At 42.8% G+C, this 14,466-nt stretch overlaps 1 protein-coding gene across 1 annotated transcript; it reads right to left on the bottom strand.

Annotated features, from left to right (window-relative positions):
- Positions 1 to 1,044: 1,044 nt before the first annotated feature.
- Positions 1,045 to 11,167, bottom strand: LOC124789519 (trypsin delta-like). The gene is made up of 2 exons (XM_047256908.1): positions 10,815 to 11,167; positions 1,045 to 1,487 (listed from the first exon to the last, which is right to left on the bottom strand). Exons 1-2 carry the CDS (start codon positions 11,142 to 11,144, stop codon positions 1,125 to 1,127), a joined length of 693 nt encoding a protein of 230 aa, XP_047112864.1. The 5' UTR covers positions 11,145 to 11,167; the 3' UTR covers positions 1,045 to 1,124.
- Between the last annotated feature and the right edge of the window lie 3,299 nt (positions 11,168 to 14,466).

Below are 14,466 nucleotides of genomic sequence, written 5' to 3'. Positions count from 1 at the left end.
AACAAACGTATACACGAAATTTTTGCTACAAATTCTCTGATATCTTATTAGGATTAGGTTTAGCTTCAAACTTTTCTCTGGACTCGAACGGCCGGGTCGGAATTTTGCATGATAATTTCCAATTTCTGGTTGAAGTTATTTTGTTGTTATTGTTAATATTACTAGTAGAAATGGTAAGACAGAAAGCACTGACAGCCTGAAGTCTTCAAATTAGTGGCAGTTCAGATGTATGGGGTCCAGCAATCAATTCTTACGAACAGTTAGCCTAAGTATATTGCACAGATTTTAACGTAGTTGATATTAAATGGGATGCAGGGTGTGGCTGGAGCGAGTGTGGCTAGGGAGTAAATTTTGTAACAAGTTTTTATCCTCAATGTAGGTCATTGCTTTATCTTCTCAGATGTAGTTTTAGCTAGTGCTCATGGTGCACAGAAAATTATGTCAGTATTCTATAGAAAATGATTTCTAGAAATAAGCAGTATCAATTGTCCAGCTGACTCATTAGTTTGTGATCTAATAAAACAACAAGAAAAACTAAATAATTAATCTTTCGTTGTTTTAAAGATGTTAGTTTTCAAAAAAAATCTTTTTAATCCTAAAGTTTACTTCCGTGCTAATGTTTATTATGGTGGGGAAGGGAAACGGTTTCAGAAAGGTGGGCACCGCTGCTCTGCGCGGTCTAAATCTTCGGTACGGTGTCTCCAGAAACAGCTCAGCAACCTTGATAATGGACGCAGCCACGATACGAGCACCAGCAATCGTCTCACTTTTGGATTCTCTTAGCTCCGACATAACGCACTCACAGCTACACAGTTCTCACTACGAGTGACGCTTGCGACGTATTTTGCAGAGGTTCCGTTCGTAGTCAAATACAACAGCGCAATTTGCAGGCTTCGCTCACATGTGCATTACGTTCAGCCATAATTTAAAACTAAAAGAATGGTGGCGAAGAGAAAAGAAAGACGAATACTATCTTTATTGTGAAACATATATATGTCCTTAGGGCAGAACACTAGATGCGATGAAAGTAATTTAACGGGCTTATTCATGCATACAACATTTTTATTGACTGCAGTTAAGATACATTCACGATCACTCTGGAATATCACACCACTGTGACTTGACTAGACGCCAGATGCGGCTCTAATCCACGACCGCAGGGAGGCGACGCTGGAGTAGACGCCCGGGTAGGTGGCGTTGGCACAGCCGAAGCCCCAGGAGACGATGCCGTGCTGCGTGTTGCCGGCCACCAGGGGCCCTCCGCTGTCCCCCTGGCAGGCGTCCTTGCCGCCCTCCGGCTCACCGGCGCAGACCATGCGCTCCGTGATGAGTCCGCCGTAGCTGGCGTTGCAGGCAGACCGCGCGATGATGGACGTCGTGACCGCCTGCAGCTGCTCTGAATATTCCCCTTCAGGCTGTAGGCTGCCCCAGCCTGTGACGGTCACCACGGCGCCGGCTTCGGGTTCGGTGCTACTGAGGTCTACCACCTGTAGAGTAAGCCGGCATTTACCGACAACAACCAACGACCTGTGTACGTGTTCCACCATATCCCAAATTTGAAAACACACTACATCTTCATCTACATTTATACTCCGCAAGCCACCCAACAGTGTGTGGCGGAGGGCACTTTACGTGCCACTGTCATTACCTCCCTTTTCTGTTCCAGTCGGGTATGTTTCACGGGAAGAACGACTGCCGGAAAGACTCCGTGCGCGCTCGAATCTCTCTAATTTTACATTCGTGATCTCCTCGGGAAGTATAAGTAGGGGGAAGCAATATATTCGATACCTCATCCAGAAACGCACCCTCTTGAAAACTGGACAGCAAGCTACACCGCGATGCAGAGCGCCTATCTTTCAGAGTCTGCCACTTGAGTTTGCTAAACATCTCCGTAACGCTATCACGCTTACCAAATAACCCTGTGACGAAACGCGCCGCTCTTCTTTGGACCTTCTCTGTCTCCTCTGTCAAACCGATCTGGTACGAATCCCACACTGATGAGAAATACTGAACTATAGGTCGAAGGAGCGTTTTGTAAGCCACCTCCTTTGTTGATGGACTGCATTTTCTAAGGACTCTCCCAATGAATCTCAACCTGGCACCCGCCTTACCAACAATTAATTTTATACGATTATTCCACTTCAAATCGTTCCGCACGCACACAGAAGTAACTGCTACCAGTGTTTGTTCCACCATCATATAATCATACAATAGAGGATACTTCTTTCTATATATTCGTAATACATTACATTTGTCTATGTTAAGGGTCAGTTGCCACTCCCTGCACCAAGTGCCTATCCGCTGCAGATCTTCCTGGATTTCACTGCAACCCTTCTTGAAAACTGGGTCTGCCTGTGCTCTTTTCCAATCATTTGGAACCTTCCGTTCCTCTAGTGACTTGCGGTACACGGCTGTTAGAAAGGGGGCAAGTTCTTTCGCGTACTCTGTAGAATCGAATTGGTATCCCGTCAGGTCCAGTGGACTTTCCTCTGTTGAGTGATTTCAGTTGCTTTTCTATTCCTTGGATACTTACTTCGACGTCAGCCATTTTTTCTTTCGTGCGGTGATTTAGAGAAGGAACTGCAGTGCGGTCTTCCTCTGTGAAACAGCTTTGCAAAAAGGTATTTAGTATTTCAGCTTTACGCGTGTCATCCTCTGTTTCAATGCCATCATCATCCTCCAGTGTCTGGATATGCTGTTTCGATCCTCTTACTGATTTAACGTAAGACCAGAACTTCCTAGGATTTTCTGTCAAGCCGGTACATAGAATTTTACTTTCGAATTCGCTGAACGCTTCACGCATAGCCCTCCTTACGTTAACTTTGAAGTCTGTAGCTTATGTTTGTCTGAGAGGTTTTGGCTGCGTTTAAACTTGGAGTGAAGCTCTCTTTGCTTTCGCAGTAGTTTCCTAACTTTGTTGCTGAACCGCGGTGGGTTTTTCCCGTCCCTCACAGTTTTACTCGGCACGTACCTGTCTAAAACGCATTTTACGATTGCCTTCAACTTTTTCCATAAACACTCAACATTGTCTGTGTCGGAACAGAAATTTTCGTTTTGATCTGTTAGGTATTCTGAAATCTGCCTCCTGTTACTCTTGCTAAACAGATAAACCTTCCTCCCTTTTTTTTATAATCCTATTTACTTCCATATTCAGGGATGCTGCAACGGCCTTATGATCACTGATTCCCTGTTCTGCGCTTACAGAGTCGAATAGTTCGGGTCTGTTTGTTATCAGTGGGTCCAAGATGTTATCTCCACGAGTTGGTTATGCAGTACCGGGTAATTTCTTAGCACTATTTAGGTATCTCAAGACTTGCTTGTATAGCGTAAGGCACAGCGCACTAGATTGTGAGACATAGAGGTGAGCCAAACTCAGATCGAATCCGGATTAAAGACGGTGGCCTGGCCATCATGAGTGTGGTTTTCAGACGATTTCCCGCGCTCGTTTGGGTAAGTTATGTTATATTACGTGATTTGGGTGGGTACCAAATCATTGTTAGTAAATTGTTTATTTCATTTACGTGTGTATGAAATTGCACTGCAATATCAAATAAGTCGACAGCGTGTATTGCACGTAGCTGGTAACACTGTCATTACGCGCTTACGTTGAGTATGAAACGATGTTCCGTTGAGAAAAATATTTATTTTGCGGTGTACAGGTGGTCACTAACTTATTTTTAATAAATTGTTTAGTTCAGCGAATGTATTTCATATGACATAATTTAGGACAGGGTAGGTGGAGGCACTTGTCCGACAGGATGCATTTTACCTCTAAGAAGCACACAGCCACGTACAGGAAAAGAGAGGTCACATCTTCCTTCTAACATTTACATATTTAACACAGTAGTTGTTTTTTGCAGCTTGTAAGACCTCTTTATTTTTGTAGAATAAACTACTGATTTCTCTGTTCCAGTTAGTGTAAATACGGGAGGATATACAAACATGAAATACTTTTTCTAAGCCCTTTTTGATACGCTAGATTCTAGCTTATATCGTATTTCCATATAAAACATTCGTAGGTGAGCCTGCATGAAAGTCGTAAGTTAGTTCAAGGGAAAATAAAGCTTTATTCCCGTAGCGAGGCTTACCTTACGGTATACAACTACGCAGCCTGGTCCGAGACACCTGCTTCGCAATGTTACACTTCAGATGCCGTTTCCGGCCATCGTGCTCCCATGTTCTAGTATATTTTGTCGAATTTTTTTACGTCAAGCTTTAATGTCAACATTAACAAACGCTATATCACTGTAGTTGTCTTCTCACGAGCTACCGAATACAATTATAAAAAGTATACGGTTCCCTTTTTTAAAAAAAGTACTTGCTTTAATGTCTCCGTTGGTACCACCACTAAGCACAGTACTCAAACGAGAAATAAAAATAAAAAATATTCCCTTCGACACTCTAACTTTAGCCGAAAACCGCTCATCGATAACTGTAACCGTTCACGTAATAAAACGAGAGTTACGTCTTACGTGACTCGCCCGATGTATATTTGTGTGTGTGTGTGTGTGTGTGTGTGTGTGTGTGTGTGTGTGTGTGTGTGTCTGTTGTTCCTACTGATGTATTTCAGTGCCCAGTAGCAGTTAATGCTCTTATTTCTTTGATCAATGTTCATATATTGCTGCGGGATCAAAAATTGTCTGTTCTTACACACATATCCGAAAAAGTAGATACCACATATCGCTAACTAGGACGAGACAGCCCAACGATCCCTTCAGTGCAGATGCCCAAACACACTCGAAGTGTTAAGAGAATCAGCCAAATCCTGCGGTTAATGAGGTTAATGGGCAAGGGCATTACGTCAGTAACATAAGGATAAGTGGGAAATTTGAGTCGGTCAGGGATCGTGTCCGTATGGCCGAGATGGTCAAGGCGACTGTTCGCGAGAAACGGAAAAATCCGGGTTTGAGTCCCTGTCTGGTACAGATTCTCAACTTTGCCCGTTGATGTATTTCAGTGACCAAAAACAGCTAATGCCTTTATTGCTCTGATTAAAAAGCGTAGTGTTTTTTGAATAGACCTCTCAAAACTCAAAATTTTTAGTATGAGATGTTTTTTTGTATTTTACGCCGAATAGATTATAACCGCACTTACTTTCAGGTTTTTGCATGTTAAACAATGCTTTAGGGAAGAAATAAAATGTTTCAATAGAATGGGCTTGCTTAAAAATTGCTTTTTATGTCGTGTTCCAAAAAAAAAAAATTACAAATTCCAGTATTTAAAAAGTCCTGATTCTTAATTGGGAATTTTTGACAAAGATAAAACATTTTTCTACATTACTTATTTGTACACTTATTCGCCTGTAGATATGCTTCTTTTCTCTGGTCGATGGATCATAAGAGGGATTTCGTTATTTGTTGTGGAGAGTAACCAACCGTGTGCTATAAAGAGAGATGAACTGAAAGACCAAATTCTAAGACTATACTGGTCGCTGACAGCTGTGGCAATGCTTTTGGGTACGTAAAACACAGGAAAAGGTGCAAAAATGTTCACATAACTATGCAGGATGGATTAATCTTACAGTGAACTTATATATTAAAATACGCAAAAGGGCAACTAATAGTAGGTATATACCAGAAAGAAGGCGAAGAAATCAACTAGACAATATCGTGGTTCCACAAAATTTCAGCCAACAGCTACTGGGAAATTATTAATACTCAGTTAAAGATGCATACTTCGATTATAACCTTGTAACGACGAACAACTGGGTGATATGCAAGAGAACATATATCAAGAACGAATATACAAAACAGCAGAGCAGAGACAAATTAAGAACAAGCGAGATGAATTGGAAATTTTCTAGGCAGAACCAGCAGACTAAACAAAGTATGTAAGTAGTTTAATAGCAAAGAAATTTACTATAAAAATATATTACGAAAAAGGAAGGATTAAAGCTCGAATGTATGAAGAAGCTATGTATACCACAAAATATTGCAGCCGTTCGATTAATCCACTTAGTACCATAAAAATTAAGTAAAGATTATATATATAAAAGAATAAAACATAGTAATCAGTAACTGGCGATGCATAGAAGAAAAACTTATATCCGAGTAAGTGAAAATTCAAGATATTACCAAATTTTTTGCAATTTAGTTTAAAAAGAATAGGAAGTTACTGTGGAAGACACTGGTGGAGAGAGTATTTTTTTTAAAAAAGGTCAATAGAGAACAGGAAGTTTCAGGAAGAACTTATTGACTTTGAGGGTGTACAGAAGCTTTTATCAGTGATAGAAACCATCCTGGATGAAGAACGCAGTGAACAATACAGAAAGCTGATGATCCGTCAATGGAATCCATATAAAATAGAAATCGTTCTTAAAAACATACAAACCGGTGAAACGTTATATCTTTGACTCTGATGCCATGCTGAAGTTAGTAAAAATAAACGGAAACCGAAAAAAGAAATATCTGGGTTTCAAATATCTTCGTTGAAATTTAGAGTATCGTAAAATTCCACAGATGTAGGAAGTGTGAAACACAAGCAACGTTCTCAAGAAAGCATAGTAAGCTATTTGCAGCAATTACATGAGAACCATATCTTTCAATTCTGTCATTAAAATTTATACATCATACTGCAACTTAAAAGTAAATATACTTCTAGATCTCCATTATGAAATTGGAGAACGTCAAATAAGAGATGGGCGATCGTTACACTGCAGTTTTCACAGTTAAGCAGATATTAGAAAAGCACAGAGAAAATAGCTTGCCTGAGCAAATGTTACATTTTGATTACCAGAAACCATATGACTTAGTCAGAGAATCAAAATTCCAGAGCTTATTAGAGAAATATAATTACCAAATAATTTCATCATTTATTTCAAATCCCAGTACCCACAAAAGAATTAGTGTTCACAGTCAGTATCAATCTCCTGCAGTAAATCAGGGTCACACGATACCATCTTCACATCTGACTTATACGTAGTAGAATTCTACAGGAATGAAAACACAGGAATTATACTTACTACGTTCATCTTTTTCGCAGACTATCATGTGCTAATAAAGAATGTAGAAGACAATCTGCAAAGGAATAATCAATAGCTGGGTATTTTTCTAGGCGTTATAAAATGAAAATATTCACCAACAAATCAGAAACACTGCTTCCTCGAGAAAAAATATTCAAAAAAGCTTAAAACATTCAGAAGGTAATAGCGACAAATAGAGCTAACTTGGTGGGTGCGTCAACAAACACTTTGGGAAACGTACAAAAACTGCCTTCGAGTTAGAAAACGTAAGACAATCTTACGCTGTTTTGTTGTGGCGAAGCCTAGACATTAACGCAGCGGAGAAGAATAGAAGCACTGGAGATGAGTTTTTTATGGTACATTATCTAGATTAAAAATAACACCAGCGGTATTCCATCGGAACTGTAAACTACATGTTGTAGAAAACATAGAGATTTACCATCTGATCAACTACATTTGCGTCGCTGGATTTGCATGAGACTGGACATGCATACTCTCCAACATCGTAACACTATGCTAGGGGCGCCGTTTTCAGGCTTTGTGGTCAAGAGCCCCACATGCTACCGAAGATCTTCCCTTTCTGAGTTCCATCTTCACTTTCGTATTCTCACAATGCAGCTTGTACGTCATAAAGCGATGCAGAGTGACTCCCAGATATTTTGGATGGTGCTTATTTACTAACTGTAAGAAAATTAATGTTCAAGTGTGTGTGAATTCCTAAGGGAGCAAACTGCTGAGGTCATCGGTCTCTAGACTTACACACTACTTAAACTAACTTAAACTATCGTATGCTAAGAATAACAAACGCACCCATGCCCGAGAGAGGACTCAAACCTCCCGCGGGAGGGGCCGCGCAATCCGTGACATGGCGCCTGAAAGCGCGCGGCCACTCCACGCGGTTACTAATTGTATCCTTCGCTATGTGGTAAGCACACGATCCGCTTGAGTGTGCTTAAGATGAAACGCACACAAAACAGAAAAGAGGTGGAGCTACGATGTGCAAGAGACGAGAGGTGAAAGACAAAATGGCTCTGAGCACTATGCGACTTAACTTCTGAGGTCATCAGTCGTCTAGAACCTAACTAACTTAAGGACATCACACACATCCATGCCCGAGGCAGGATTCGAACCTGCGACCGTAGCTGTCGCTCGGTTCCAGACTGTAGCGCCTAGAACCGCACGGCCACTCCGGCCGGCGCTGAAAGACAAATACAGTGCAGCAACAGGTGGATGACAACCATGGCACGAGCAAGAACAGTAGAGATTGTGGTGTTCGGTGAGGTTCTTACTGATCAGAATATATTGCATAGTTTCGAGTTAAATTGTCTCAAAATACACTCCTGGAAATGGAAAAAAGAACACCGGTGTGTCAGACCCACCATACTTGCTCCGGACACTGCGAGAGGGCTGTACAAGCAATGATCACACGCACGGCACAGCGGACACACCAGGAACCGCGGTGTTGGCCGTCGAATGGCGCTAGCTGCACAGCATTTGTGCACCGCCGCCGTCAGTGTCAGCCAGTTTGCTGTGGCATACGGAGCTCCATCGCAGTCTTTTAACACTGGTAGCATGCCGCGACAGCGTGGACGTGAACCGTATGTGCAGTTGACGGACTTTGAGCGAGGGCGTATAGTGGGCATGCGGGAGGCCCGGTGGACGTACCGCCGAATTGCTCAACACGTGGGGCGTGAGGTCTCCACAGCACATCGATGTTGTCGCCAGTGGTCGGCGGAAGGTGCACGTGCCCGTCGACCTGGGACCGGACCGCAGCGACGCACGGATGCACGCCAAGACCGTAGGATCCTACGCAGTGCCGTAGGGGACCGCACCGCCACTTCCCAGCAAATTAGGGACACTGTTGCTCCTGGGGTATCGGCGAGGACCATTCGCAACCGTCTCCATGAAGCTGGGCTACGGTCCCGCACACCGTTAGGCCGTCTTCCGCTCACGCCCCAACATCGTGCAGCCCGCCTCCAGTGGTGTCGCGACAGGCCTGAATGGAGGGACGAATGGAGACGTGTCGTCTTCAGCGATGAGAGTCGCTTCTGCCTTGGTGCCAATGATGGTCGTATGCGTGTTTGGCGCCGTGCAGGTGAGCGCCACAATCAGGACTGCATACGACCGAGGCACACAGGGCCAACACCCGGCATCATGGTGTGGGGAGCGATGTCCTACACTGGCCGTACACCACTGGTGATCGTCGAGGGGACACTGAATAGTGCACGGTACATCCAAACCGTCATCGAACCCATCGTTCTACCATTCCTAGACCGGCAAGGGATCTTGCTGTTCCAACAGGACAATGCACGTCCGCATGTATCCCGTGCCACCCAACGTGCTCTAGAAGGTGTAAGTCAACTACCCTGGCCAGCAAGATCTCCGGATCTGTCCCCCATTGAGCATGTTTGGGACTGGATGAAGCGTCGTCTCACGCGGTCTGCACGTCCAGCACGACCGCTGGTCCAACTGAGGCGCCAGGTGGAAATGGTATGGCAAGCCGTTCCACAGGACTACATCCAGCATCTCTACGATCGTCTCCATGGGAGAATAGCAGCCTGCATTGCTACGAAAGGTGGATATACACTGTACTAGTGCCGACATTGTGCATGCTCTGTTGCCTGTGTCTATGTGCCTGTGGTTCTGTCAGTGTGATCATGTGATGTATCTGACCCCAGGAATGTGTCAATAAAGTTTCCCCTTCCTGGGACAATGAATTCACGGTGTTCTTATTTCAATTTCCAGGAGTGTATTAGAGTTACGGAACTATTTTCTGTCAGAGACACAATCACTGTAGCTTACTCTCAATAACACGCCCATACGAAAAATAGTTACACAAATCAAATACACAAACTTTAATTTTTGTCTGAGACAACGAGTGACATCGTTCCAGAAATAAAATTGTTCCAATCCCCCAGTTACTAGCAAAGTTTTGTGAAGGTTTCCCTTGATTATAATGTTAATGCTGTAATTGTAAATCCGCACCCAAATATTCCCAACCATGGCTGCCTCTGTCCCACTACCACCTCGCCAGACGTTTGGCTGAAAAGGCCTCAGAAAGACTGACAACTCGAGCAGCCCACTGTACCTACATGGACCGAGAATGTAAAATATAAAAGTAATTCAAATGTGTGTGAATTCCTAACGGAGCAAAATGCTGAGGTCATCGGTAACTAGACTTACACGCTACTTAAACTAACTTATACTAAGAACAAAACACACACACACACACCCATGCCCGAGGGAGGACTCGAACCTCCGGCAGGAGTGGCCGCACGATCAGTGACATGACGCCTCTAACCGCGCGGACACTCTGCGCGGCATAAAAATAATTACTCAAAGAAAGTTAACTGAACGTGGTTCTGCAAAATGTGTCGCAAAAAATAGTGTCCAAAAGGGTGAGTCAACGGATTTTAACTAACCAGACCCTCTTGTCTTTATCCTACAACTGCAGTCAGTTTTAAATACTTTTTTAAGTTATTATGACTGGAAACTATGATACTAAAAGGCAAAAACTGTGTCACTGATTGCAAAGCTACACTTTTAATATAATTAAACAGTTCAAGCACAGCCGGCCGATGTGGCCAAGCGGTTCTAGGCGCTTCAGTCTGGAACCGCGCGACCGCTACGGTCGCAGGTTCGAATGCTGCCTCGGGCATGGATGTGTGTGATGTCCTTAGCTTAGTTAGGTTTAAGTAGTTCTAAGTCTAGGGGACCGATGACCTCAGATGTTAAGTCCCATAGTGCATGGAGCCATTTGAACCATTTTGAGTTCAAACAGAGCTGTAAGAAAATTTAAAAATTAAGTGTCTTCTGGAGTGTGGTTCTTTTACGTGCACAGTCTGAACATTACCTGAACGTCCGCACCTACGGTGAAGGATCCTACAATCAAGAGGACACCCACGTCGTAGTCCATTGTAGTAAAGGTGAACACGTCGTGGTAACTTGCATTAGCGACGCTGTAAACAACGCCGCCGCTCTCGCGTGTTGACGTACCAGCTCGCACCGACAGGTAACTTTCAGCAACGCCGATGAGGCAGTGCGCCGCAGTCAGCACCCACGAAGGACTGATGACGGAGCCGCCGCAGTAGTGGAGGCCGCCGTTCTGTACTGAGACCTGCCACGGGCACTGCGAGATGTCCACCGGCTCACCACCCACTATGCGACCGTCGAGGCGGCGCATCAGCGGCTGAGAGGCCGTGTATGGTGCGGCGCTGCAGGCTGCGACCAATAGGAACAGCACTGGGGCTGGCTTCATCCTTCCGTCTCTAGCGCTCGACTACGGAGTCTCCGCCTCAGCGGCCTATCTTATCGTTTCCTCTCTACTGAATAATGAATGACCTTGACTCAGTCAGATAAATGGAGCTGCTCGGTTATCTCTGCTGATCTAACCATTTTTAGATGTCTATGAAACGTCGTGATTCTACGAGAAGCTATTTACATGAGTTTACCGTGCTGCCCTTTATCTTTATCGAAGACAACGAAGATGACGTTGTCTTGTGATTTGTGGGATAAATGGAAAATGAGCTTGCTTTCATTTGTTGGAACCATATAATTTCTTGAATATCGAGAGTTTATTGACAATCTTGTACTCCAGAGTTTGTCTATCTTATGACTGTGTGGTGTTTTCATTAAATTTTCACTTTTTTTCCTAGATATAGCTTTGCAAAATCGAGTCAGAATGTAAATCCTTTGCAGTAATGTATCGTTGCTGAGTTTCTGATGAAAGGCCGTCATCAAATAATTGGACATTGTCTCTCAAACTCCTGATTGTTCTTGAAGGAAAACAACTTTTCAGTCAACATCGCATTTGTGAAATCTGTATTTACGATGACTGATTTAGGCGAATTTAGCATAATCTGATCTGTGAATAGCGTACGCAAGTGTAAAATTATTAATCATGAAAAATAACGTACAGTGTTCCAAACATAACACATGCACCTATAGTATTAGAACCACACACTTACTCCATACCTTTTTAGTTGTATAGTTGCTGCAAGATTGCCGGCCGCTGTGGCCGAGTGGTTCTAGGCACTTCAGTTCGGAACCGCGCTGCTCAAAAATGGTTCAAATGGCTCTGAGCACTATGGGACTTAATATCTGCGGTCATCAGTCCCCTAGAACTTAGAACTACTTAAACCTAACTAACCTAAGGACGTCACACACATCCATGCCCGAGGCAGGATTCGAACCTGCGACCGGAGCGGTCACGCGGTTCCAGACTGAAGCGCCTAGACCGCACGGCCACACCGGCCGGCACCGCGCTGTTGCTACGGTCGTAGGTTCGAATCCTGCCTCGGGCATGGCTGTGTGTGATGCCCTTAGGTTAGTTAGGTTTAAATAGTTCTAAGTTCTAGGGGACTGATGACCTCAGAAGTTAAGTCCCATAGTGTTCAGAGCCATTTGAACCATAACTATGATTTCTGAAACCGGTCTTCGTATATAAAGGTTTTACATATGCGATCTTGGCTGCGAAGTTGTCTTATTCTAGCTGAATAATCACATATCGTCCCTTTCTACTCATTTTGAGAGGCATCTCTAATTTTGTATTTATTGTCTTATAGTGGATACCTGTATTCGCTGTGATCACGTATCAGTCGCGCATTTTACGTTGCATTCGGCCTCAATGTTAATAACGCTGGTAATTGTTGATTTTAGTGAGTTGTTTGTTCTCGCGGGATTTCCCAAGGAAGGCGAACAGTCCTCAAGTGGTCAGTGTGTCATATAAGAAAAAGTACTATCCTCTTCCAATACAATAACGTTCTAGGTCAGTACACTTTCTCCTTTCATCTAATGAGATTAGATTAGATTAGATTATTTTTTCGTTCCATAGATCCGTGCTGAGGAGATCCTCGTGGATGTGGAACATGTCATTTTTTTAAAAGCTGAAATAACAATATTAGTAGTATGAATATATAAATACATCATTTGTTTCTATTAAAAAATTCGTCAATGTAGTAGAAGGAGTTGGCCACTAGTAAGTCTTTCAGGCTCCTTTTAAACTGACCTTTATTTGTAACTAAATTTTTTTATGTTTGCTGGCAAATTATTGAAGATGAGTGTTCCTGAGTAGTGGACCCCTTTTTGAACTAAAGTAAGTGCTTTTAAGTCTTTGTGCAGATCGTTTTTGTTCCTGGTATTGTATGTATGAACTGAGCTGTTTGTTGTAAAAAGAGATATATTATTTAGGACAAATTTCATTAAGGAGTAAATATACTGAGAGGCAGTAGTTAGTATACCCAGTTCTTTGAAGAGGTTTCTACAGGACGTCCGTGAATTTACTCCACAAATAATACGTATTACACGCTTTTGGACTCTGAAAACTTTTGTTTGACTTGAAGAGTTACTCCAAAATATTATATCATATGACATTATGGAAAGAAAGTTGGCAAACTATGCAAGATTTTTCATTTTTATGTCGCCTATGTCTGCTAACACTCAGTGGGGAAGCAGCGTACTCACGCCTTATAAAATTCTCATCAGTCTTTCCATTGTGTGCCAGCCTAGTCCGCTGTAACTAGCTCTGACGTCATAAATGTTGCGCAATACTTTAAAAATCAAGTAAATAACCTGAAACGTTTCTAGCATGTCAGGAGTAGTACTAAATCAATATGTGTTGAATATCAGTTCAATAACTCTAACCATTTTCGAAATTTTGATGTTTTTCTGTAAAAATCATTGGCGCAACAGAAAAGAGCTAGAAACTTAAAAATTTATATTTAGATTCCTTTTGCATAATAATTGAGTAGAAACAGTATTCTGGATCTCAAAAATTAAAATTTTAGTTGAAATTCATGATTTTCTGGTTTTTGTCTTAAAAAGCAAAGGAAGCAATGATTTATTCGATAACTCAAAGTGGTGCATTACTAGCCCAGCGGCTAGTCGGGAGAGCCGATTTGATCAGGCGTTCCCTTAGCTGTCCGCACCGCGGCTTTATATATAAGAACGCTGCACGGGAGAGAAAGGCCCCAGTTCTCTCCAGACGCTGATTAGCGCACCATCTGTGCCGGGAGTCGCGTTGCGTCGGATGCCGTAATAAGTTACTCTGGATACGCGTAACCATGAAATCGTTTTCGAGTGAAGTGTTAATTCTGGGATGACTTTAATGATCTATCTTCAGTTTGCGTATGTCGTATTTTCACGTGCCGCCGTGGGACAGACATTTTACCATTATTTAGCGTGGCGTTTGATGAACATTATCATAAAATTATGGCGAGCATTCACTTAAATATTTAATTTGAACAGTTATAGTTGCATCAGTGCATTAGACTCTGAACTGCTCTGGTAGTTGGATTGTGTGGATTCTTTTTTGGTCTGTGACTTTCAGAATATAGTGAACATTTTAGACAGAATCGTTTTTTATTATGATTCCCAGACAATCTCCTAATTCCTCAGAGCTATAAGCTGTAGCTATAAGTGTATTTCTCAGATGAAGTGGGCACTAGGAATTCTAATTACAGGCTTCACGTTTTGCTAATCACTTTCTGGTTGCCAATATTGTAGTT

The sequence above is a fragment of the Schistocerca piceifrons genome, chromosome 3, assembly GCF_021461385.2.
Source record: "Schistocerca piceifrons isolate TAMUIC-IGC-003096 chromosome 3, iqSchPice1.1, whole genome shotgun sequence".
Classification (NCBI taxonomy): domain Eukaryota; kingdom Metazoa; phylum Arthropoda; class Insecta; order Orthoptera; family Acrididae; genus Schistocerca; species Schistocerca piceifrons.
Note: the sequence above shows the minus strand (reverse complement) of the source record. Positions and strands in the feature narration are given on the sequence as shown.

Coding starts and splice junctions, on each gene's coding strand:
- LOC124789519 (XM_047256908.1), bottom strand. CDS start 11,144: ATGCGCCGCCTCGACGGTCGCATAGTGGGTGGTGAGCCGGTGGACATC. Junction 1,488..10,814: donor CCGTAGGTGCGGACGTTCAG/GTAATGTTCAGA, acceptor CTTACTCTACAG/GTGGTAGACCTCAGTAGCAC.